The sequence below is a fragment of the Solea solea genome, chromosome 4 (genome assembly GCF_958295425.1).
Source record: "Solea solea chromosome 4, fSolSol10.1, whole genome shotgun sequence".
NCBI classification, from domain to species: domain Eukaryota; kingdom Metazoa; phylum Chordata; class Actinopteri; order Pleuronectiformes; family Soleidae; genus Solea; species Solea solea.
In genome coordinates this window covers 14,911,114-14,938,583 of record NC_081137.1, presented here as the reverse complement: position 1 = coordinate 14,938,583, position 27,470 = coordinate 14,911,114, and the positions used below count along the sequence as shown (strand labels likewise).

The 27,470-nt window shown below is 42.8% G+C and overlaps 1 protein-coding gene across 2 annotated transcripts in view; it reads right to left on the bottom strand.

The window, feature by feature from the left end:
- The window catches only part of spns2 (SPNS lysolipid transporter 2, sphingosine-1-phosphate), a 61,956-nt gene that overhangs the window by 11,365 nt on the left and 23,121 nt on the right, over window positions 1-27,470 (bottom strand). For both annotated transcript variants that reach the window (XM_058627160.1, XM_058627159.1), the window contains exons 3-11: window positions 17,057-17,193; window positions 14,009-14,160; window positions 11,432-11,498; window positions 8,628-8,767; window positions 7,778-7,930; window positions 7,368-7,557; window positions 5,092-5,157; window positions 4,581-4,679; window positions 812-975 (exon numbers count right to left, since the gene is read on the bottom strand). In XM_058627160.1, coding sequence (XP_058483143.1) covers window positions 812-975; window positions 4,581-4,679; window positions 5,092-5,157; window positions 7,368-7,557; window positions 7,778-7,930; window positions 8,628-8,767; window positions 11,432-11,498; window positions 14,009-14,160; window positions 17,057-17,193 — 1,168 coding nt within the window. The remainder of the gene's footprint in view (window positions 1-811; window positions 976-4,580; window positions 4,680-5,091; window positions 5,158-7,367; window positions 7,558-7,777; window positions 7,931-8,627; window positions 8,768-11,431; window positions 11,499-14,008; window positions 14,161-17,056; window positions 17,194-27,470) is intronic.

Sequence of the window (27,470 nt, the reverse complement as noted above, 5' to 3'; positions counted from 1 at the left end):
TTAACCTTTGGTTAATTTATATAGAAATCTCCCCCGTCTTTCTTCAAGGGAGGGATTTAATCGTGGGAACAACCAGTGAAGAAAAAGCGACTGTAGACAGACGTCAGACATCAGACTGCCATCCTGTCTAAAAATGTCCCTCATCTTCAACAGGAAGGAAGTCATTTCTGAGAGCGCTGGCACCAGGGGAGCGAGTCAACGTGATAAAATAGTCGGAAAAAATAGTCTGGAAGAAACAAGGAGTCATGTCTCGCGTCCGCAGGAGGATGCGTGAGTTTGTTTTAGCCTTTTAAGGCCATGACTCGTCAGCTGCCAGGCCATTTGCATTCACGTCTAGGTGAAAAAAAATGCACAAATGAGTGAGGAGGCGGCAGCTAGTTAAAGTCCAAGTAAGCACACTTAAACAAATGAATGGCAAGAACAGCTTGTGTCAGCTCTGGAGCACTTTTAGCTGACTGGGACATTTTTATTGGCTGGAGGGCCTTTCTGAATCTTGCAGGGCTGGCACCGTTGTTGGCATCACTGGGCGGCTTGAGTCTGACACATGTCACATCCCTGCATCGGGCTAAAAAGAGCAGCAGCAGTGTCCAGATCCAGTCTCTAACCTCTTTGAGTCTGCACGGCACTCAGAATATAATCAATATTGTTGCTGTGAGGCGGGGGGGGGGGGGTGCTGTTTGGATTTTCTGAGCTCTTACTCAGAAAGTTAGTGGAAGTAACATAAGTCAAGCGAGGATTAAATATTTAAAGAAAGAATGTCAAAATAATAACTTAAATAACAAGTCGAAAAAACAATGCGTGAGTCACTTACTGTTTCTCGGCCTTCTCTCTGTCGTCCAGGAAAAACAGGGCAGTGGCCAGGAAAAACATGCCCCCCAGGACGATGATAAAGGGGCAGAGCATGAGGGCATAACCCAAACTGAGGAACTGCCACAGTGCTGACGTTGCATAGCTCTGCTGGAGGCCGTCGGAGATCTGCACCACGACACGCCACCAAAAATCACACACACGCACACACCAGACAGGAGAAGAGAAACTTGAGTAAAATGATTCATCCACCAAATGTTCTGTAAATAAACACTGGCACACAGCATGACATGTTGGACACACACTCACATTAAGAACACCTGTTTTGTATCAATGTACCTCAACATTTTTCGAAAAGTGTTAAATTATTTGGACACACAATCAAACCGTTCAGTTTAAATCAGAACACAACCGATGGATATTTCTTCCACGTTGTCCTGTTGTCATACCAAATCTTTGTGTATCAGCGTAGTTACAGAAAAAGGGACACACAGTGAGATGATGGAAGGTGTCCCCCCTTTTTTTTTTTTTTTTTTTTTTATGTGTGGCAGGACTTTGCAGCTAATAGCTCATGTTGCTGTTGAGGGCTTCTGTAGCTCTGGTGTTCAGTCTGTCATGTGTGGCGCTGAGGAAAACACCAGCTGGAGAATCGTGGGTGTGATGTGATCATCTCTGCCTCCCACTCATGGGGCAGCTCTCAAACATGGATGGAGAGGAGAGGCTGCCTAGAACAGATTGTGTGGAGGTATGCACGGCAGGAACGAGATGGAGATTCTCGCCTGTGTGAGAGTGAGAGCCTGAGCGGCCGTAGTTCACCCTGACTGGAGCGCATTGATTGAATGTTAGTGTCACCGGGAATGAGGTTATTTAGGGGAAGAACTGGAGAACTGCTGATAAGAGGATGTTGTGTGTGGGTGTGTGCACACAGAGGTCGACTGATTAATCGTTTTAGCTGATTGGTCGTTTTAGCTGTTAAATCCTTCAGAACATTTTACGACCTATGAATATCAGTGGACACACGGACGATTCTCCACATATAGTATACAGCTGCCACCTTGTAGTATTAGATGAAGTCATTAGAGTCATTAGAGAGGAGGGAAAATACGTTAAAAAATTTTGTTTATCAATGTAAAACAGTGTTATTCCACTGTCTATTTTTTCCATTTCTGATGATTTTTCTTTCTGTGTGTGACAGTCTGGTGAATGTCCAGCAGCTGCGTGTGTGGCCAGCGCTGAGGCTGTTTCATCATTTACAGAAAATTACCTGCAAGTTGCATAGAACAGTTTAGCTAAAAATACATTGTGAACTGCTGCTAAATCTAATTATCCAGGTGGAATTTCTTGGCGAGATTGTTCCAGGCGCTCCCCCGCCACCCACTCTGCCTGTGGCCATGTCCTGCCCATGAAGTATAGGAGGGGAGTCCATTATGGGCTCGTCGGGGGAATTGCCTCGGTGTTATGTGCTCATAGAGTCTGATTGCGGCTCAAGCTCAGAGCGGAGAATTTCGCATGCACTTGAGCACTTTCTCTCAACCCATGGAAGTGGTTAATGTGTGGCACGATGGCACCATGTCTCCCCCACAAAAAGCAACTATGGTGCGCCGGAAACACCACATTGGTTTGCAGCACTGATCACATCAACTGCTGGTCTGTTTGGTGCACAAACCAAATAGGAAACCAAAAGCTTACTGTCTCCTGCGGTTGCTTAGCAATAAGGACCAGTCTGTTTTCCGTGAGATGCAGCACTTCACTCATTCAAAGGAGTCTGTGCCAGTCTACTCTCATATCGGCACATGCGTGCCGTGCGTCACGACAGGCCCATCACACTCGCACGCTAAACCTCAGCTCAGGAACTGAGGCAGCGAGTGGTGACGCACTTGGAGCGTTCTGTGCTTCCTTGGTCAAGGTTTTGTGGAGGAGTGAGAAACCCTCCCCCCCGACCATTTCAACTGTGTTACTCAGAGGAGAGTCGTGACCCTCGAGGCTGGATGGAGAAGACCACAGAGTCTGGGTAATCCTGGTGGACAGTGTCTTTGTGTGTTTGCTTGAAGACTGCATTGATCTGACATTTGATATTTGTTATGGTTCAAGTATGAGCAAAGCAGTTAAAATTATACTCCACCTTCAATGAATGTTGTCGGATTGAAACTACTCTTTATACGGTTGTTTTAAATTGGGAGATTAATCTGATTAGTTTTGTTGGATTAGTTTAATTTTAGATTTACTTTATATCACACGTCAGGAAATTATAAAAATGGCCATACGATTATAAAGTGCCAATTTACAATGAGAGGACGTAAACTGCGTAAATGTGTGGCATACCCGCTTTACAACTTATAAACTAAATAATCTATTATTAAAATTGTAATTTTTTTTGTAGACTGGCAAATTTTTAATCACTAATCTAAATATTTGCTGAAGCAGAATTGCAGTGACTGAGTCAGACAGCTTTTCAAGGTGCCGCATCTCTAATGCCGTACTTTACTAACGCGACACAATAGACAACAACACAAAAGACGACAGTGGAGGACATCCAGCCGCTCTTTTTTTCCTGCTCTGTTTGTGGCTGTTAAGCTTTGTATGAGAATAGACTGCGGCCGTTTGACTCAAATATCATTGTATATTTACACCAATTGCAAGGGAGAGAAGTTTTTTTGTTGCCCAATCAGCTGTCTGTTGTCGCCGTGCTGCATCATTTTGCTGTGGTACCCCAAGGGAAGGCTACCGAACAATGGAACGGTTGGGGCCAGTTATTTTGGTATTATTCCTAATGGAAACGCCAAAAATACATACCGTACAATACTCTGATTTCCAGAGCATACATTATTTTTGTTCAGTTGTTTGAAGAACTTGAAAGTTCAAGGAGACAACAACAGTTTAACTTTTCCATTCAATGAGGGGAATGTAGCTCAACACACATCGGTTTGATTCACTAATCAAAGACTTCCACCGCCTTTGTTAACATGACCTCGGCTGTGAGTCAGCGGTATGACAATAACACACCATGTAAACACCTTACAAAAACCATTCTGTTCTATTTCAGCATATCATAAATGCCGACAGATATAGTCACATTGGGATAGATTGCGCTATGATCTATCGCTGTATTGTTGCTCCCGCCAGTGTATGTTTGTGTGTTGTCTCTGCAATGTGACACACTTTCCCCCCCCTGTCTTTCTTTGTGCTCAAAAATGCCACACACAATGTTTACCTCCGTGCAGTTACTATTTAACTGCACGGACGCTCACTCTTTGGAACGATAAGAATGCAGCTTGACAGAGGTGAATCCTGTTTCACGCTCCACTGAGCAGAGAGCAGCATTTGCATTCTGACGTCCTGGATACTACTTGATGGGCATATGCAGGCAGTTTGAAAGGGAAGGGAAGGGCAGGGGGGGTTTGGCTGTGACCTTGAGAGTCCTACCTAGACACACTGTCTACTCTCCAATCCAATCAAATACAGTAACACCAATTCATCCTGAGAACCATGGGATTTACTGGAAAATGCCACTGACAGCCTGAAAAGTGGTGAAATCACGACTCTCCTGAGACATGTGCTAAAATCTCCTCTTGTGTGTCTCACTTTGCACTGGCCCACTTATACGTATAAAGCCAGAGCTGCACTGGTATCTGCATGCGTGTGTTTATATATTAACGACATACTCATACAGTAGATATGCCGCAGCAGTGCATTCCAGCTGGGATATCTGACCTGGGGTAAATCCCCCTACACACCCTGATCACGACACATAGCTGCCTCTGGGAGAGTCTTACCAGGCCTATCAGGTACGGGCTCCCTGCGTCACCCAGGAGATGTGAGGTGAAACTCTGAAAGGCGACGGCTGTCGCTCTCCGCGTGGGAATAACAACAAACTGCGGGGGGGACAGAAAGAAACAGAGGGTGGGTGATAAATACATGACAATGTCTGTGAGGCGATGAAGACAGAAAGGTAGAAGGACTCATGTTTAACTTTTACACTCATCAATTGTGTCGAGACCCAGACAGAATGAGCTAAATGAGCAGAAGGAGCTAATTGGTAAAGTGCACCTGACCTCTTGGCTCACTTAATCTCCTGTTTTCACTCTTAGGTAGCTTAAGGTAGTTAAATTAATCTATTAAGACAGTAATTATTAGATTCACCCAAACTGTAACCTATAGAGTCCAATCACACAGGTCACAAGTCAAAACTACCTTGAACTAGATCAGTTATTCAGTCTTGTACATCAGTCTGTTGCAGGGATTTCCCGCGATCAAGCAAATGAAGTATCCTTCCTCTGTACTTACCATTAAAATATCTGCCGTTATTGCCCAGTTGAGGAAAAGCAGCGTCTCCCCTATGAAGATGCAAACCTACACAAAGCAGAAGAAAATGCGCATTTAATGGTGCTGATTTAAGAAAAGCTGATTCCGTGTGCACAAAAGACGACAAACCAGACACAGAGCCAAAAGACGAGGTTGCAGATATTTCTCCTGTGTGTGGGAATCCACTGCTGAATAAAAGTGCTTTGGCTGTGGTGGTTTACAAACATGTTATTATGCTGTGGCCCAATTATATGTGGATGAGGCAGGCCTTCATTTTGGTCACATTGAGCCGAGTATTTCGCTGGAGCTGAAAGAGCTGAAAAACACCACAGGATGACACGGATTGTGTTGTTTATTCTTGTCAAAGCTGTATCTTCAGTGTGGAAATATCTTAACACTCTCTGCATTTAGATCCAGCTGTGAGATCTGAATTTATGTCCCACTTCTGCATGGGGCGGGGCAGATCATTCTCACTTGAAATGAGATTGTGCTGTTGACATACTTTATGTGCATGTAGGCTACTGTATGTGCACAGACTGGGCGCTGGATGCTATTTGGCCACTTTCTCCAAAACAGTCCCAGAGGGATTTTGTTGCAGTGGAATGTCATGTATCTGCATTGACCAGTTTCTTCTGGCACGGTTTAACATGACCACATGATGTGTGTGTGTGTGTGTTTCCTGCTCGGGGAATAACCCTTGTGCCAGTGTGCCAGATCTACAGTACAGTACAGAGGATTATAGAAAGAGCGTGACAGTGAGGATGTTCGGAGAGTTGTGAACCAGACACCGTGACCGACACGTTGCCTCTGAGAAGCGAGAGAAGCCCGGGCCTCGCCTGACTTGATTGCATGTTGACGAGACAACAGCTGCACGAGGGTCAATTGGGCTCGCTCCGAGCAGCACGGGCGGAAACAACCACATCGCGCCCTTATAGTATAACACCACTGTCAGCTCTTTGCCATGAAATCTGAGTGTACAAGTGGTACTGTGCACTGGTACTTTCCAATCTGAGAGAAAAATCTAAGTCTGATATAAAACCTTTAACAGCAACCATTTGTATTGCTACCTCCAGTGTCGCGTGACTACATCAGCAAAAAGGTGATGCATGGCTCTATCACACGGTACCTTAATAAATTGGACTGGACAGATATGCTCATGATGTAATTATAATGATTACTTCCACACCTCGCAGCTAACTGGCTGAGTCATACCTCTGTTAAACACTTGATTAATGTGAACCTTTGACCCACCGGAAGCTTGTGTACATTTTAATTTGTTAAGTCAAAATCATTATTTATGCCAGTAATGACTTAGAAGTGACTTTGTTTTGCAGCTATTGAATTACTTAAGTGTATTAAACTGACATTCATAGGAACACCTCACATACAGCACACTGTAGCAGAAATCCTGCACTGATCAGACTCGCCAGTGTCAGCCAAGGTCACATTTTTTAGGATATGGAAGCCGGTTGTGTTATGTTCTCTTGCACGCATGGAAAATATTATCCCATCTTTCGCAGCTTTCCATCATCGCCCAACTTGTTGAGCGTCAGTTCCTATGCTTTGTCTCTGATAAGAGAGAGAGCGTGCTTGGTCAGTCCAACAGCTCCGAGTGCATTGTTTCAGGGGCAGTGACTGTAATGTTGCACCCTTTCCGGTTTCACAGGGCAACGGGACACTCGGGTTTCTATGTACACTCCTGACTTTTGGCCAGATTTGGTTCAGAGCCTCAGCTACCTGCAGCAACTTGTGAGGCCATCTCAGTCTAACCTGCAATTAAACTAGTCATTACACCTCCAGGTGTGAAAGCAAGCGGCATTGCGATTCCAAAATTAACACCACCCTGGGGAGAATTTACGAAGTTTTCTCTTGTTACCAGACTTTCTGTTTTAATTCTCAGTCCCTGAGGCCTACCCATAATTATGCGCTAATATCACTCTTTGTCGGGTGGACATTTTCCTACAGAGGCCTGTTAATTCCTCAAAGAAGAAAATAAAATTGGATTAAGGCCCAATCCCATTTCTAACACATGTCGTCGCCAGCTGTTATAGCTATATTGCAATAGTGGCATTATGCACAAATGAGAGACATTAGATGTCTTCAGCATCAGGGATTACTGGTGGACCAGTTTATGGTGGGTAACAGGCCAAGTGACCCCCTTTTGCCTACATGTGAATGTGTATGATGGAAGCTAAGTGGTAGGTGAAGAAACTTCTCCCACACACAATTATATGCACAACAGGAAAAAAGAGCCTTACGTAAGCTCCTACGATGCTCTTCTTAGCCACCACAAAGATGAGGCAGATGAAAATGGCTGAGCCCAGCATGCTGACCGCACACACCAGCGGGTCGGCTCGCTCAGTCTTCTGGCGACACAGGCGCGTGGTAGCCGCCCCGATCACCACACCTAACAGCCCGGTCACACAGGTGATCGCCCCAAAGATGAGACTGGATGGCAGAGCAGAGCAGAGAGGACAAACCTGTTATTTCATTTCATAAATGCAACAAAGATGGTGCAACACAGAGGATATTTCTAATGCCACAGAGCCACCGAAACCCAGGTCATCCACCCTTTTCCATGCGGTTTGCAAAGTATGCTTTCAGATTTCACAAGTCAAACAGAGGCAGGCGAGACTTCAAAGTCTGTGTACAGTCGTCGACCTCTCACCTGTCCGTGCTACTGCAGATCTCTTTTGTGCACGGCTCGGCCGTCTTCTGCACCACCTGGGCTCGAGCCAGGTATACAGGGATCCACATGCCAAACGCACCTGTGGCAAAGGACACTGCTGATGATGCCAAGGAGGAGAACACATAGCTCCGACTGTAGGCACAAAAGAAACACACACACACACACAGAGTCACACCCAAAATTCAAATATGTGATTACATTGGCTTAGAAGAGACAAGTTAAAAAAACTATTATTCCCCAGGTAACCTTGCATTCAAAGGCAAGCTAATTAAAAAGAGGATTAAAGCAGCTAAAATAACATGTGAGCAAAATAAGACACTAACACTTTTCATAGGAGAAAGTGCCACTACGAAGAGACTGAATACTGTATGTAGTTTGTCTCCTTAAAAAGCCGCAATAAACCTGCATGGCTTTATATAGAGTTAATAAAAAATTTTTTTAAAGGAACACAGCACACAGGTCTTATAATAAAGTGGGTCAACAGTGTCGTGGGTAAAGCTCCCACTCAGTGGTGAGTGAATGATTGTCCAATATGTACTTGTGATGACATTCCAGTCCTCTAATAACTACTATAGCTGTGTATGTTGGTATTTAGAGGCTCTGGTTGAATTTCTATGATCTATGTATTTAGACGATGAAACATTACAATTTTCTTACCGCTTGTGGTTATGAAATGACCAAACAGCATCAAACCGTGCCCCGGCTCTATGAGATCTGCTAGTGAACTGGTTGCTCCTCGATGATTTTAGAGCATATAATGATCCCCCCATCAGCTAAGATCCCCAATAGGTCCCTCTCCCAAAACCCAGTGTTTCCCCCGAAGCCTTACTTCTTGGCGAGTGCCTTCATGTCACAGAGCCAGGAGGTGCGGTGCTTGATGCGCCCCATCTGATCAGCGCTGCCTCGCTTCGGCTCAGGCACGAAGAGCAGGATCAAAGTTCCCGCCATGATCCCTAATAGTGGGGATACCTACGGGGACAAGAACGATGTATAAGGCTGGACATCAACACTGGGTCGGACCTGGGAGTGGTTCTGAGGGAGCAGATGTGAACCACTGGACAAAGAACAGTGTGTTTATAATCTGAATGGACAACCACGCCTGACATACTATACAAGCCCTGTGGAGCTAAGAACATTCCCCCCTACTCACGCTGTTGGCACTGTGTGTGTGTGTGTGTTTGTTTATGTGTGTGGGCTTGTCTACGTGTATAACACTCAAAAAGAGCTGCTTGGCTTTGAGAGCTGCTTTGGGAGCTCCACCGCACCAAGGTGAAAACCTCACAAGTGCCCATCTGCTATCATCTTTTCGTTTGTGGGTTATGTGGATGCATGTTAGTGCATGTTCATGCATGTGTGTGTGTGTGTGTGTCTCTGTGGGGGAGACAAAGACAAAAGGCAGGGTGGGATGTGTGGGAGAGCATTTGTGTGAGCAATGCAAAGTGCTCACTAAAAAAAAACAGAACGATTTCATCTGTCTGGGGAAAAATCATATTATTCATGTGTAGCCAATGGAATCCCATGTATATGTACAAGCACTGTGTTAATGTGTGTTGTGTGTGTGGGTGTATATGCGTGTGAGGGGGTTTTTTTTTGCTCTCGGGGGGGTAATTGTTCGATGTGGCTCATAACGCAGCTGATAATGCAGCTCAGCACCGTGGTTATAGCCTCACTGGTGTGAGGGCTGCGCCGACACTGATCATTTCCTTCCTTGTATTGTGTCTTCTCTCCAATCTTCTTCTCCACATGTCGAGCATCTTAATCAAGCGAGTAATGTGCTTTCAAATGGAGACGGTGTAAAGGCAGCTCTTTGAAGAGGAAAATAAAACATTACGCGCGGCGTCTGCACCCAAGTCCGTGCGTTGTTATTCAGCGAGACACTACGAGTCTCTGACCTTTGACTTTGGCTCCCATGAGGACCATTAGATACTTCCTTCGTGGGTGACTGGCAATCAAACAAATGAGTTGCTGCCTTCTCCTGCTCTGCCTTTCTATGTATCTCCCCCTTCTCCTTATCAGCCACATTTTCAGGAAGGTAGCAGGAATTCATAGTGCAAAAACAAACGGAAGCGCTGTGAGGTTTTTTATCCTTAAAGCAGGATACTGCTGCACAAAAACCTGTTTCATGTTTCTGTATTTGTTTTCCTCTGCATGCCACACCGGTGATTAATTGGTGTTTGAATTGTTTTATTGGAATGTCATTGTGGCTGCTGTGGAACAAGCTGCCCTGCTCTTTGGTTGTTTTGTTTTTTTAAATTTCTGTTCCAAAGAATCAAGACAAAATGGATTTCCTGCTTCCAGTGAGCTGCCATGCCCAGGAATCTCTTCCACCACCACATGCTAAAAGAATGTTTAACGCCTTCCTTTAAATGTCACTCGGTTCATAAGAAGAGTCGGGTCATAATAAGTTGTAATAATTGTAAAAGCTGACCCTTAGGTCAGCGGTTCCTATAGTAGTCCTGATAAGAGTATTCATTGGTCCTCTCCATTATGAGTGGTATGTCTTCTAGAGCTGTTGACCTCTAAGTGTTTACTCTCAGCCACTCAGTAGAATCCCAGTAAAGTCCCATGACAACAGTGATTTATGGCCCTGATTTAACGCCTGCATCTATGACTGCAACTACAGCAGTAACAGTCCATCATCACGGTATTTATCTCTGGGGGTAGAAGAACATCTTAGTACATTTATTATTTTTTTCTTTGGAGTTGAGGCCAGAGGTCAATGTTGCAACAATACAATACTGGATTACCATTACCTGGTACCAGACGGTTCCAGGTAATGAGCCCAAATTAATTTGAACCCACTGACTTTTGTTTTCTATAAATAAATTGAGAAGTGCAAACCTGGGCACAAATGTCAAAATGTTCCTGTCCATTGTTCCGACTTCTGCTGTTACACTGAGCTGGTGCTTACTGTTGTTTGAATGCTTCTGTATAATCTGATGTAACATCAACTCCTAAAAGTACCTAGAATTTGCATTTAGTACAGTATGCTAAGAAAGGGCCCGCATTTCGCTGTCGTAACTTTTCCCCGGGAGTGACGAAGAACAAAGAAATTCAGTTCAGTTCAGTTTCATTTACTTCCCCTGCAGTGAAAAAGTCATTGACACATTGTTATTTCAGTGAAGCGGACACTGATGTTTTGCTACACATGACCGATGATAAAAGATAAATGTGTTTACAGCAACTGAGAAAGTATAATACTACCACTGCCACACCGTTTTTATGTTGAATTGCACCCAGGACACAAATATATATTGTTTTAAATTAAAATTTAAATCTCAGAAGATGCTGAGAGATTTTTAAGAATCAGTCTTTGGACAGATTCTCAGGAAATAGTTCTGCACAACACTGGCAGCTGAGTCGACTGTGATGTGGACACTGTTGTGTAAGTTTTTTTTAACCTTTAGCTCTGTCACCTCCTTGCAATGTCAGGGCCTGTGCAGCAATACATGTCCCCTGGTGCTTCTTCCACCACTGACCCCGGACTCACTCTCAGCAGGGGGGACTCTGTCTGTCTGTCTCTGTCAGCACGTTTGTGTATATACAGTATATATATACATATATATATATCTATGTGTGTATAATGTAGTGTATATGGTGGTGGAGAATGATGAGGATTTGATTTGTCCTTACCCTCAGTGACCAATGCCAGTCTCCTGCAGCTACCTTGGCACTGGATCCCAGGATGTAACCCAACCCACTGCAGAGACACAAAGCCTGCATATTAGCAACACAAAACATACTGTATATGATTGAACAACACTATATAGACAGTATACGAGTCATTGTCCTGGGTAAACCGAGTGTACCTACACTCTACATATCCTGTTTGTAGTCCGATTAAAGCTGCATTGAGTGTTTGGATACTTGACACAGAGCAGAGCTTATGCCAGTGTCACTGATCACAGCACCGGGAGCAAATTTTGGCTATTTGTGGATATGATGTGTCCATGTAGTCAGAAAATGCAGGTGCAAAGTTACAGCCTGGGAAGGCAACCAAGTGCAGTACGAACATGGTCGTCCGCCTCCAAGGCTGTGTGTGTGTGTGTGTGTGTGTGTGTGTTGTCACAGTGTAATTGAATTTCACAGCATTTTAGCTGAGTTACAGGCTGTTTTCTTGTGCCACAAAGAGAAACGGCAGTGAAACACTTGAAGGGATAAGATCGGAGATAACATCGGTATTCAAAGGATGAAGAGGATTTAAATAGTAAACTAGATAGAAGATATGAGTGGCATACTTACACTGAAAGCTGTGTATGTGGATATTATGTTCAAGACGGTTGTGCATGAGTCAATAAAGAGCTGGTTCTTCAGCGATATCTGTCAGTGATCGGCACGAGCACTTTCTTGTGAATGGCCCTGTTTTTGTAGGGCCATTATATGAGATACCAGTAACCAGATCTTATCAGGACTAGACTTGGACTGTGGCTCAGATCAAACTAACTGTAAGACATCAGATACGGTAGATGTCTAAATTGTAGTCCTTCCTGTCTATCATCAGTTGGACCAATATGGCATGAATGCTGGGTTTGGGGTTAAAAGGGAGGCTAATTATCCCATCAGTCAGGCTCAGGATAGTTTCCTTGGGCAAATGAAAGATGTTGTCACTGCTCTGCGTTTCCAGAGAGGTTGTTACATGCTTTGAAAACGCTCCTCTCCAAAATGATGTTTTGGAACAGTAAAATATCGCATGTGCACCACAAATTGTGACCCATGAAACTGTGTAACATGCATTTGACTAAGAGGGAGCAAAATGTCAGGCAGCCAAAAACTAGACACCAACCTAAATAGCTACGTGAAGCTCAAAAAGGAAAAGGTCTGCAGATTTAGAGAATAGCTGCTTTCCTGCCCCAAATGTCACACTATATATCTTAATTATTAAGTTGCTAATATTCATCACTAAAAGTCAATGAAATGTTGGGATTTCTAATAGCAGATTGGGGCAGTAGAAGAATGATCAGTGACTTCTTATCAGCATTGGCTCCCAAAACATGTTAAACTGGATTTACACACAGCGTTAAAGAGGGAAGCGGTGTACGTTTGTGCCTCCATGATTAGTTCTCCAAAAATAACACGGCAGTAGAAACAGGCTCAGACAGCATATGATATTTCCAGTGAGTGACTAACGGCTAATCTTATCAGCGTCCACCCAGAGTATGTTTGGAAAGTTCAACACCAACAATAAAACTTCAGTGCAACAAAATATGCTCACATCAAACACTGGCATCACCCAGCACCCTCTCGGTGGACCGTGGTTCAAAATTATGGAGGAAACATACAAGAGCAGGGGAATCCATTTCCTGTGAATCTGCTCTAATTCCTGGAGACGGTCATAACAACCTCAGTTTAGAAAACTACTGGGAGGATGGATAGGATGTTTGACTGCACTTTTACTGAGGCCCACTCTTTCACCTTCTATTGTCTGTGTTGCCGGGCAGTTTACTGTGACCTAAACACTTTGGCAGGTCAAAACACAAGCACTCGGAGGGTGCTTTGCCTTTTCCTTTGCTTATTTGTGTCCAAATAAACACACGGCTTAGTACACTAGTTACATAACCATTCACCATTGTATGAAGCGCTGCAGTGGCACATTTAGGAGACATGTAAATAATTACATACATTCAACATAACACTATGGTGTTGCAGCACATTTCCCTTTGCCTTTGCTTCTCCTTTTGTGTGATTTTGCGTGCAGTAACTGGCTCGGGTTCATGCTATTAGGCACTGTATATAACAATAAACCTCAAGTGGCTCCAGCACTGCATCCACGGGTACATTCATCTTTTATTACTTGGCTTTGTTTGTTTACTCCCTGTGGCCCTTTTTTCGGATTGAATGAACTGAAAAGGCTGGAGATTTAGTCTGAATAATGCCTCCTATTCCCACATCTCCGAAAAGGCTCCCACCCTCCATTTAAGGTCGACCCAGCCAATTGTGATTTTTCCACTATTCTTTCTGCAGTGGGACTGAGCTCTTTGTGTGGCTGACGCTGAAAAAGCAGCCAGAGAGTAGAAAGCATGACCTTCACGACGTGAGGATTATTTCAATTATCTTTGGTAATGCCTCTCATTCCTTTGCATGTCTGGATTTAGCGTTTGAAGAGCAGTAGTTGGACATGTTCGTGTACAATACAGCCATGCAAACATCCCCCCCCGTCCTTGTTGTTTACCACTGTCTGCTTCAATTGGACAGGATCTGTCTGGCTCTCACCTTCCTAGAGGGATGGCCAGGTAGAAGACAGACAGCATCATGGTGCGGCTGTTATTGGTGAACAGGTCTCCGATGATGGTGGGAGAGATGGACGAGTAGCTGGACTCGCCAATGCCCACCAGTCCCCTGGAGATCACAAACAGCCAGTAGTACTGCAGAGAAGAGGAAGGAAGAAAGAAGTAGAGGGATCAACAAATGAAACTAAGCTTGACCTTGAATTCTTGCAATATTAAGCAATCTTGTTCAGACTGCCGTAACATTTTTTTGCAGATCCATATTTTATACAGATTGGAAAGTCTAGACAGCACGAAAAAAAAAAAAGAATAAATAAATCTGCTTTGAAGGACTTTGAAGATAGTTTTGAAATGCGATTAAAATTCAATTTCTACAGATGTGTCTCAACTTGAAAGTCCCGGTTGCTGCTCACATTGTCTTTTGATCACAGACACAGACGGGAGTCTCTGCTCCAAAGTGAGTACACGTGCATCACTAGCAAAGCAATCCAAGCTGGTTGATTATGGTCTGGACACAGATATTCAGTTTGATCTTTGAAAAACACAGCCTAAGTCGTGCCAATGTGCAACACACATTAAAGGTTACTAGAGCTGCAACTAACGATTATTTTCATAATAGATTAATCTGTCGATTCTTTTCTCGACTCATCGATTAATCCTCTGGTCCATAAAATATCACAAAACCTTTAAAAATGTTGATCGGTGTTCATTAAATCTGGAAATGATGATGTTCTTAAATGTCTTGTTTTGTCCACAAACCAAAATGATTAACTTTTAATGATTTCTTTGTTATCCAGAGCAAAGAAATAAAGAAAATACTCACATTTAACAAGCTTAAAAAATCGGAAATCTTCGTTTAATCATGAAAAAAGCTTTGGACCGATTAATAATTATAATAATTAATAATCGATTTATTAATTAATTAATGTTTCAGCTCTAAAGGTTCCACTTATTAGATTTCATCTCCCAACACTCAGTGATAACATCTATTACCTAACGAGACAACAATGGATTGATTAAAATGTGACACACAACAAAATAAGTATGTAGTTATTCCACTCTTAAAATAATGAATGACTTTCACTAGTTCAATATAAAAGCCACGACACGATCAACCAAAACAGGCTCATTTCACTTCATTAAAACAACAGATAATTGTATTTTATCTTCTGTGGCATAAACGTAAACGCTTTTTATCGAAGCATCACACTGGAGGAGGCATTGCTGTAGGCAGCTGGATTGTAAACTGTTTCCATGGCAACCACAACTCATTGGGGGCCTGTTCTAAAAGCTGCAAAGACATCAGGTTTCCCCCCCCCCACACAGCGGACCGAAGTGAATTACAAGCACTGGCTACAATTTTGTCCCGTGCATTATGAAAATGCATGCAGCGCTTATGCAAAATGTAATATTTTGATAGTGACGTGAGCTGTAGCCCGTCGTAAGGATCGTCTTCCTTGTTGGTTTGGTGGTATATTCCTTCCCCCTCCACCTTGCACACACACACAACACACTGTGTTGTAATAATGCGAGTCTGTGCTGTGTGGGAGTGTGATAAGGTAACACTTTATAGGGTTTGTCAGCAGTGAGAAGAGATTTATGACGGCGCTGTGGGCAGCAGAGGCAGAGCTTAAGACAGTGACCTCAGAGATGACCCGAGCTCTCGTCACTCAAGGCCTCGCTCGTGCTGGTGGATGTCGTAAGTTCAATGAAGACTTTCAAATGTCAACTGACCTACACATAATAGTTTAAGGATGATAATCGGTTGTGGTCATGCAGGAGAAAATACGCAGTTCCAGTTCATGACAGCGGCAAACGTTCTCTTACGTAAGATCTGCATTCTGTATCTGCTGCAAATCCGTCCAAATGACCCCCGAGTGTCTTAAATGCATCGTGAAAGGACTGACTGTAGGACTGTAAGAGGTAATTAACATTTAATCGCATGTCACATCTTTCATCACATGTGCCTCGGCGCTGTTACATAAGCGTCATTATCTCTTGCCTCATTCGATTGGCACAGGAACATGGAGTAAAAGTTGCGGTGCTGAGGAATGTGGGTGGAACCCTTCTCCTTCATCCTCGTCAGCAGTCGCCGAAACCTTTGAGTCACATGTCAGCGAGGAGGGAGGATGCTTATTTTTCATCTTAGCCATAAGGAGCCTGAATGTATTTCCTGCTCTGGCAAATGGCTGCCCTCCTTGTCTCGAGCAGGCAACTCTAAGAAGGCTTTAAGTTGAAGGACGCCCTCCTGGGATCATCAACATCTCTGAGCTGTCACTTTTGCTTCCTCGGCTCTGCGCTTGAAGAGCAGTGAGCGGTCGTACGCTCGGTGAAGAGACATGACTGCTCAGTAGACATGTGCTGCATACATGTAGCTGCACGGAATGCTACATATCTAATGGAGGTTCTTCAGGGAACTACGGCGGCCTTCACGTCACAGATGTTGGATGTTGCACAGCCTTTTAAAACCACAGCCTTGTTGACATGCACACAGAGCACGTCAGGTAGCAGAAACATTGCGGCTGCAAAAATAAAAGACTATTTACACACACGTGCCTTTCTTTCACTATTATATGATGGACACTGTCAGGAAGACTCCCATCCCCCACAGCAATTATGTTATTGTTTGATGTGTGTGTGTGTGACACTGCCCAGCGCACAGAGGCTTTTACAGATATCAAATCTAAATCTTCTTGTCAATGGCCAGAGAGACAATGCTGAGACACGGGCCTTCATTAGTTGATTGGCTACTGGCCAGCGAGCCACAGAGAGCGAGAGAGAGAGAGAGGGAAAAAAAAAAGGTTGGACATATAAAGAACGGCTACAACAGCTAAAGCGGGCTGTCTGACTTAACAAGCGTGTCATTTCATTTCACCGGCCTTAAGATCAAGCATATCCACATCATAACTGAGTAATTAGCTCGTCAGGGAGGAGGGAACCTGACAGAGAAGCACCAGAGCCACCCGTGTTGAAGTTCTGCTGCTGTCGGAGCGTGTGTGTGTGTGTGTGTGTGTGTGTGTGTGTGAGGCCGTACCTCTTTACTGATGAAGGAGCTCAACAGAGTCACAATGGACCAGAAGAAAATGCCACAGCTCAGGATGACCTTTCTGTTGAAGCGGTCGCCCAGGTAACCAAAGATGGGAGCTGCTACCATGAAGCTGCAGATGAAAACTGCAAAGGGAGAGAGAGAGAGAGAGAGAGAAAAAAAGAAATTATTTTACTTTTTATGATGTAGTGACAGAAAAGGGCTGTTACTGAATATGTATCACGTTAGTCACATTTAGAGTCTCGTGTTCTTCTGTTAAAACCCTCGCATTCTGACCGGACTAAGCCAAGCACTTCAGCTGCCTGGTGCACTTATTGAGACAAGACGTGTCCAGATCAGCTGTGTGATACCAGCGAGCCAGAGACTCAGTGAAGGACTGCCAGAGGACACCTCCATTCAACTCGCCCCAACTACAATTTGCATTACACTTCACCCACATTGGCTACAAAAACCTGGCAAAGGAATATTTGAATCAGACGATACACAGTTCTGCACGGATGTAATGGTCACAGCGAAAGGTCCCTTATTTAACCAGTAAAAGTAGGATTTTCCTAACATCTGATTCACGATATACCTTTTAAGTCAAGCTTTAGTTCAGTATTTATTGTGATACTGGTTTGACACAAGATGAAGGAGGATACACTATCAAAACTGTGAAAAAAAACACTCTATGACTTGTTTTTAACATTTATTTACATGTGTGCTTTAATTTTAAATGACAGCCTCTATCATTTGCAAATTGTGATTTCAAATAGATGATTCATTGTTCAGCCCTTGGTAGGGAGGGAAAGGAAAATGTGTGTAAGACAGAGACAAGTTCATTTGTGGTCAGGTTGCTGAGATAAAGCTAATCAGAGAACATTGCTTAAAAAACATGTCGGGGTCGTCAAGCAATTTGTTACTGACCACGTTCAAGGCACAGCACTGACTCTTCGTCACTCTCTCATTAGAAGAGAATTGTGGTGACTTTGTGGCCTTGAATAATTCCTCCATCTTAATTTCTTACAGCTGAAGGAGCGGTTATGAAAATGTGTTCCCCTAATTGCCCCACTACTGACTGGACAACCAGGAATCAGTCTTGGGGCTTTTAGTCAATATTCATGATATTCTGAATTTTTAATGCTCTCAAACTGAGTTTCGTGTCTTTAGCAGAGGAGCGAGGGCAGAGATGCTGCACGTCTCTTGACAAGCAACAAGGGAAGCTGTGGAGACGGCCTGGAGTGTTCTGACACACCATCAGCATAAACATACAGGAGGAGGAAGGGAGGAAAACGGATGAGAGAGAAAAGACAAGCGGGGTGTGTGACGTCAAATAGAGACATCGCTGTCCCACAGCTGCTGAGGCCAACCAACAGGATAAGGGACAGTAATCACATTACAGCACAACTGGAGTTTGTGATAGTATGACATGACAAAACAAAGTCCTTTCATCAGCACAATTCTGGGAAGAGTTACCCAAATGTATTGCTAAATTTAGTGTGTTTTCATTTTTCATCATTTCATTAATATTTATTAATGCTTTAATTTTAGTTTCATTTCATTTAATAAATAAAAAAAGAAGTAGTAATATGTACATGCAATGAAAACAAAGCAGTCAAACTTATAATGCTCAATCATTCTCGCACGGTTTTATTCAATCAATTCCAGAACGCAGTAAGTGCCATGAGCTCATTTTCTAATAATGTTAAACATGTGGAACTTTTAATTAATAGCGTGATATATACATCAAAATCAAAACTACATTTGCCCTCATTTTTAACTGCTATTTTATACAAGAAACATGCATGCACGGCAGTATCTTGCAGTGGAAAAATAGGTCAAAAAGAGGTGTTATGTTATAACTGCAATTATTTGAAAGCCGCGGCTGCGCTCTTACTTGAATAATATTGTAAATGAGTCTCTCTCACTCCCTCTGTGCCTTTCGCTTCTCTTCCTCTTGTTGCCAGTGTGTATTCCTCCTCTCTCTGCGCCGTACCACGTACCAAGTACTGCCGGTTTATTGTGTAATATTAAATAACTAAATAACTCTGATAGCCCTTATTTTCTGTGCGGCTTTGGCTCTCACCCTGCAGCCACACACACACACACACACACACGGGCAGGGTGTTCAGCAGTGCATAGTGTAGATAAGCTAAAGGCCAGCAATCGCTCACCACCAGCTGCTCGACCTGAGGGTTTAAAAAAAACAAAAAAAAACAGAGAAATAAGACACATTGAGAAATAATGATTCTCGCTGTTGAGCACTTTGTCAAAAATACATACACTCGCGTTATTAAGTGGCTAATTTGAGGTCATTAGCAGGGCCACACATCAGCATCTCTCTGTGTGTCCCATTCCATGCAATTTTGTGATTTCGCTGATTAACCATGCCACTTTCCTCAGGCTCATTATCGCCTCTTAGCCGTGTTAAGCTGGGAACCAAGTCAGGCCTTAACAGTGAGAGCACAGTTATTGAGTAATGCTTCTTAATTGTGCCTCTTTCTAAGCTGTGCATTGTTTGGTGTAACTTAAGCACAATGCAGATCTAACTGATGAATTGGCTTCATATGTCTATGATAGTAGTTTTACTAGTCACACAAATCTATATTTGAATCCGTGAGTGTGCAGTGACACAGGTACACAACTTTTCAAGTGAGCCTCTTTGTATTCTCATGCTATGATGAATCCCTGTCACTCGCATGAGTTACAAGAAAGATGTTATCTTTGCTGGCACAGCATTGTCACATTTGTGTTCCACCCAGATTCCACGGAGCCTGAGTTTATTTCTTTTCTCAGTTCTCATGATCCTGCGCCCGAAAACTGGACGGGCAGAGGATGTCATGTTATAGTTGAGCTTATTTGTCAGACGTGTGTCATGTACATAAATCTGCAAAGGGGACAATTCATTTAAATCTAATGAATGTGATGTTTTAACTCATATAAAAGGAGATTGTTGTACATATGGCATGGTTCTGAGGATGGATAAACACTGATAACATGAGGACAATTTATGGAGGATCACGTCCTCCCAGGAAATGCCCTGTCACGATAAACACTGTCTTTCCAACCACCCCAGTGTCCTTCCGTCACTCCTGACAGTGTGCCTACAGTCGCTGTAAATCTAGGACGCCTGTCTCACTTGAAAACAATGCTTGTCCTCCTTTTGATATAACTCATCGTGAGAGATCCAGGATGGTTTCTTTAAAAATAAACGAGTCCTCAAAAACCTCTTCCCCGAGACAGCGCCATTTGGGATCAATGGGATTAAGTTGTTTTAGTGCAGAACGCTGGCATTTCTGTGGCAACAGCACCCACGTCTAAAGTTACTGTACAATTTACACAAGTTACTGAATGTATGCTGAGCTATTTTAAATTTGTAGTTCTAACTTTGAAAGGTACAGTGCGTGAAATTTTGAAAACTTTATTGATGAAGCTGCAGCTGATCATTCCTCACCTCACCCCTCCAACCATGTTTACACAATTCAGACAAAAAATTCAGTTATAATGAGTTATAATTTAGTGTGGAAAATGGCAAAATGGCAAGATTAGTATAAGAAAAGTCTTATTGACAGTAAACAAACTTGTTCAGTCGGACTGAGTTTGAACAGTTTGGTGGAAACATGTTGTTGACATCCAGTAAACAGTTCCACATTTGCAAAAATGTTGCCTGTCCTCACAAGTCACATTCCTACATTGACCAGTATCATTTTGTTTTCTGTATATAAGTCCACAGTGCCATCAAAGATAAGCCCCTGATGACTCAATGTGGCCATAACTGCATACGAAACAAACAGAAAGGCAGAAAGACCCCGACAGTGTGGAGCTCATGATGTGGGGAGTGAACCACAGACGTCCTCTGTGGATGTTTACACTGCAGGCCGAAGGGGAGGAAACGTTTTCATAACCTCATTTACAGGACAATGGTCAGCTTTGACTACTTGAGCAGACAGCCACCAACTTTCAGCACATGCCAGTTTACTTAAGCCGTGTTTTCAGCGGAGAAGCAAAATTAGCCTTCATTATTGACTCTTGTATTTACATCTCACCTCATTATCATCACGTTGAATTTGTCGTGTGGGCGATTAAGCAACGCTGCATAAGGAATAATTTATTTATAAAGAAATTCTGAATTTTATTATAATAATAACGTACATTTACTTGCTATTTGCAGAGGGAAGAGACTTTAACTAACTCTGCAGCATCAGCTCTGCCTGACATGTAACATATTCCCCTCTATTAGCTGAACAAACACAGAATACCGTCTTTAAAAAACATTGTTTATGTCCACACCAGCAGCCTGCGTGGAGAAAAGTGCTTCAGCGAATAAAAGGCAAGGACTCTGGCGACTACATTATTGTGTATCCTCATAACAATGCGGCACAGAGCAATGCACAGAAGACGGGGATGATTCATTATAACCTTAACGAGTAGTTTGAACTATTAAGCTTGTGTAATAATGTCTCCTCATCAGGCTACAGTGAACCCATTGGGGCCAGTCTAATGGAAACGGTTTGGTATTTTGAAGCCTCTGTAGAGTAGGTGCATTAACTCCTTATCTAGTTCATTTTTCCTCTGAGGTAAAGACCTAAGAGATAGCAAAGAAACTTTTGAACTTTGTGTACTTCTGAAAGTACAGATAACAGCAGCCCAGTGACGAGACGCCAACATTTTCTCACAAACAACACAAAAGAAACCTAATTTCAGTCCTACGTGAGCCTCAGGTACAAGTGTCCAACCTGTTCTGATGGTCTCCTCTCCAGATTCCACATGAGATGCTGTGCATATTTCTCACAGTCTCTCAAAGAGCAAATTACATCAATTACCATATCGTCTCAGGACATTCCAGGAGAAGACAATGGCTGTGAGGCGTCTGAAAGCAATCACAGTCGCAGGTAGACTGCAGACTCTTAAGACAGGTATTTACTGTGCATGTGAATCATGGTGTGTATTCATGTGGAGGAGGGCCTGCAGGAGCCACAGGATAAAAACAGGGAGGAAGTGTGATAACTATAACTGTAACCATGTATGTACACAGAGCCCATCAAGGACAAAACAGGCTAAATAAAAACATTCACTCCAGGTCAAAAGACTTCGCAATGCGCGCTGGTTTTTATCAGCTTTGGCTCTGATTGGTTGCTTACTTTTTCATCATGTTGCTCCATTTCTGGTGCAAACCCTTTGTGTTCTTCTGGGGCAAAGGATCTTCTATTATAGTGCCCGTTTAAAGTGATCCTTGTACATACTTGTGCACTGTAAAATCCAATATCTCAAAAGAAAATGAACAAAACTCTACAGCCATAAATGTATAAATGTCCAAGTTGTAACTTGATCATATATTTCTATTACTTATCGCCACCAAGATCATTTATTGTAGAAAGTAACGATATTGAATGTAATTCAACTAAAAGACAGGAAAACAGATGAACAAGCTGTACCCCCATGGGCACACACACACACACACATCAGCCTGTGCTTTCAATGGCCAGTGGAACAATATCTGACTCACCCCCTATATTTCAATACGGCTTTGAATAGAGCATCAGCAGGAAATGTGGACACACATATATTTTTGTTGTGTGTGTGTGTGTGTGTGTGTGTGTGTGTGCGTGCTCACAATTGACATTCACTAAGCCTGTACAGACACCGCTGAAGAGAGCACCTGTGAGGCTTAGCATCCTTATGTGGGATAGCAAGTGCTCAGCATGTGAATGGGCTGCAAGTGTGGGATTTTTCAAATTTGTCACGATGGTGATGAATAGACGACGATTTAGGTTGAAATGAAGGTGCTGTGAGTCACAAAAATGCCTCGTAATTTGAATAAAGAAGTACACGTGACTTTGTGCTGCAGGGGCACCATGCAACAGGGAAGAGATACTCTCTCATAGATATGTTGATTGAAAACTGAAATGAAAAATGTAAATGAAACCATTATCCAGTGTAATAAATGACGTCATTAATCAGGACATCAGGTGCTTTCTACCTGCTAGAAGTCCCTACTCCCATATTCCTTTTAGCAACTATGAAACCTGACAATCTGGACATTCGGTCAAACTAGCAGGCTGAGGAATTCCAGGCTATGTCAGCCTTAAGTCACAGAACTGGGGGGACAGGAGAAGCACATCCTATATCTGCAGGACTGCACACGTCCACAGGCTACACTCTGACCTGTTCACTGCGGTGGACAAGGTGTGTGTCTTGGCGTGGGAGCTCGCGACATTGTAAACACGCTGCTTCTATAAATACCTCTTTCATCAGTCCATTCAGAATGCGTGTTGACTCTGCTCCACCTTTGTGCTCCTGTCCTCCATGAGGTTATCTGCTTTCTGCAACTGGGCGTGTTCGTGTGAAGAATACACTACGGATGAGTAACGACTGTTTGTCAGTAAAAAAAAAAAAAAAAAACAGGAGGTCTCCAGCCTTGAATTCTCTCCATTATCATCCAGATTAGATTATATAGAGCCGTGGCTGCTTTTGATAACATTACCAAACAAAGGCTTCAAATAGCTCTGGGGATTATAAACAATGCAATGAACCAGTGGGCATCATTCATCAAGTTGTTCCTCTGTCAGATTCATGATGTGGTAAACTAAATTAAACTGTGTGTGTATAAATGAAAAAAATAGTATTGTCATTTAAAGGTCCAGTGTGTATGAATTAATGACATCTAATGGTGAGACTGCAGACGGAACAAACGCCTATCCTCCCTTTTTCTTTATAAGGCAACTACCGTGGTGAGGTCACCGGAGACGAGTATTTAAAGTAGACCCGAGTAGAGACTGAATACTATCTTATCGTAACACCTGAGGCTGCCAGTGGAAATGCAAGGGAAGAGGCAGTGTGGCACTGCGATGGCGATGCAACGGGAAACCCAACCCTGCATACCACTGTCACCGATGTCATCACACACAAAATCTGTCAAGACACCGGCGTGGACATATGTAACCCAGAAAACAAAAAACACCTCACAGTGCTCTTTCACAACTGCTGTGCTTAGCAACGGACAACAACAGAGGTGCAGAGACACTGGAATAATGTATCTGTCCATGACATCAGACTGCCACTTCTGCCTGTTTGCCGTCAGGTGGTGGTTGACAACGCTGCCCAACAGATCTGCAGTAAAACCAGGTTCTGTGCTTTCTTAATAAGATGGCTCTTTCACAATAAAAGCACTTAAGCTCTGACCGTGGACAAGAGGCTTTTGGGTAAATGTGGTATCAGTGTCTGCTGATCGTATATGTACATACTATTACTACTACTATTACTACTATTATTACTACTAATACTACTACTACCGCTGCTGCTACTATTATTATTATTATTATTATTATTATTATTATTATTATTATTATTATTATTATTATTATTAATAATAATAATAATAATAATAATAATAATAATAATAATATATAGCACCCACAGCTCAAAGTGCTTAAAACTAAATTAAAAAAGATAATAATATACTTATTATAGAGATAAAGTACATAACTGGACACATGTAAATATAGGAAAAGTCCTTCAGAATGGCTTTAACAAACACATGGGGGTAAAGGGGTAAATATCAATATAAAGCAAACATCCAGCAAAAGGGCAGATGTAGTGTTTCCAATGCAATATGTAAAGCAATGCTTTGTGCATTTCTGAGAGAAATTTATAGGTATAGAAATGTCTAATTTCATTAGTATTTCACTGAGAACATGTTTGTTTTACATTTGTACATTAACTGGTTTGATGTCAATCTGCAGCTCTAGTAATAAACGGAGTAAAATTGCATGGTACATTTTACGACTGAGCTCGTTGCTGTGGAGACTTACCAGCGTGTAGTATTTTAACAGAATACAGCCTGGAGGTTTGCACCATCCCCAGTGTATTATATTCTACACAACACTAAACATAATGCTGTTTACTGGAGTTGTGGGATTCATAAAAGCTCTGTGTGTGTGTGTGTGTGTGTGTGTGTGTGTGTGTTTCCAAACGCAGCAGAGTAATTTAGACTTGGCTCTGACTGCTCGCTCTGATACCGAGATGAAATACGAATGAGAGAAAAATCAATATTCATAACCACAGAGGTTGGATACAACGTTCCGTTGCTTGATCTGTTTTAATGCTGATTTCATACCGTCTGAAAGACACAGAAGATCTGAACAAGAACAAAGAAAATTCGCTGCTAACCATAGCCAATGCGTGTCCAATGCACAGTGGCAACACTGTGTTATGTTTTTTTCTATGAGGTGAGCAATACTGATGGGAGTGGCAGCTTTGTTTCTCCCTCTAATGATTAATGGGACCGCCTGTGGAGGGTGTGATACACAACATTTGTTTGAATAGGAAACCAGAGCCAACCAATGTGTCTTACTGAAACACAGACATTCTCACCACATTTCTGCCTCCTGGAATCCCCTTCATGTGGCTCCTCGAAACATTTCTACATTCCCCACATTTCTGATCACCACTAATTCTCCAAGAAACCCCTCATCTCAGACTTCACCCGTGTTGGGTTACCGCTGCATTGGCTGCGTCTTGATAAATGCCACATGCAGCCTGGGAAATACCCTCTCTCGCCTTATTTCGGTCAAACTCAGCACTCAATAGCAGCTCCTGCCGTCGGGTGCTAATGCCAAGCTAAACCCCCTTTTTATTTGACTCAATCTTTCAGCTTCTCTCAGAGTTGATAGCTTGTCACTGCAGCTGCGGCACATCGCTCTGTACCTGCTCAGTGTGAAAGCTGCAGCTGGGCTGAATTACACACTGCTACAAATACCATCCTCTCTGCCAGCAGCGCACTGGAACATCATCTTTTGCACATTACCAGTGCATCGTATAAGCAAAAGCACATGGTTAGAGCAAAAGAGAGGTGTTTTCGTTTTCTTTTTTTTCTTTTTTTTGAGATGTGCTTTCATCTAAGTGCAAGTGCTGCAGTGCAATCCAGGCTGCAGCACTAATAAAAACATAGTACTTTTTTTTCCTTTTTTTTACAAGGACATTTTCTTGTGGCCAGTGAAATTGCACTGAGCTAAAATACAGCACAAGCACAAGGCAAGGTGTTTGTTTTTTTTCCTGCTATTTTCTTGCACTCACTACAAAGCCAGTTGACTTAATGACAAGCTCCAGCTGAAATGACAGAGGACACTACTTGTCTGTGTTTGTGGTTTGTATGTTGCCTTTGTTACCGGGACCTAATGGGATATGAAAACTGGGGCTCACACACACACAGACACACACAAGCACAGTTTCCATCACTGACGTATACACACACACACACACTTAACTGACCAGTAAACCAAGTGAGCAAGCCGTGTCTTTGACCTTGACTTGCTGAGGTGTGTGTGAAGCGAGCACACGTGTTTGAGTGGGAGGGATGTGGTGTGTGTGTGTGTGTGTGTGTGTTCCTGATTGATCTGTTGATGTCGCTCTGCACAGACAGAGATGTGAAGCCTCTGCGTGGCATCGAGCCATCGATCGGTGTTCAGCCTCTCTTTGGGAGAAGCAAGGGTGAAATAACATTTTAGAATCGTGTTGTCATTCATGTTTGTCAAACATCGGAAAAGGCCCCTTTTCCAAATTCACAGGGCTTTTTCATGAAAACAGGGCTTTGTCTCACACTGGACTGGACTTCTTCACTCAGCATACTGAGCAAAGTATCCACTTACATGTAGTACACTGTGCACACTGTATACTATATAGTGGCAAGACTTTCAACAGGGAGTTTTTATGTAAAACATGGCTGAAATATCAATTGAATTATATTCAGAGGAATTAAACGAAAAGCATTAAAAGCAGTGAAAATAACCAAATAACATGAAACAATAAGCAATTGCATAGTCGCAAGAAAACGAAAAAGAGATTTGAGAACTTCATTGTTCTGTGTCCAAAGTGACATTATTATGGCTTTAAAATTAAATGTTAAACAAACATTGAGAAGGTTTCCACTGAAGATATTTATCGTGATCTAGAATGATCTACACATTCTGTTCCTTCCTAACTCATATGAGCTTGTCATCTATTTTCTTCAAAAAATTCACACAATTGCGACCACAAGTTATCATGGAAACATTTACTGATCAGGTAAAAATTTGGCTAATTTTCCCACAGATTTACATTCAAACAAACTTAAATTATCCCCCTAGTGGCTATTCAGTATATTGCTACAGCGAGATAACCAGAGGAGCGTGTCCCTTTTATATACAGTATGTTCTATGGTTGGCACACTTGTTGGTGCACTCTTGTGCACTCAAAACAGCAATTGAGTGTATGGAATAAAACAGATTGAGACACAGCAAGGGTTGAGAGACTGCTTGTTTAATGGCCATAAAATCCCGATTGGATCGGCAGTCACTCAGCAGCAGCGCTATTGGTTTGTCAACAGGAAGTGAAGGGGGAAGAAAACACGGCGCACAGTGCCAATCATCGCCCAACAGCTGCCCTC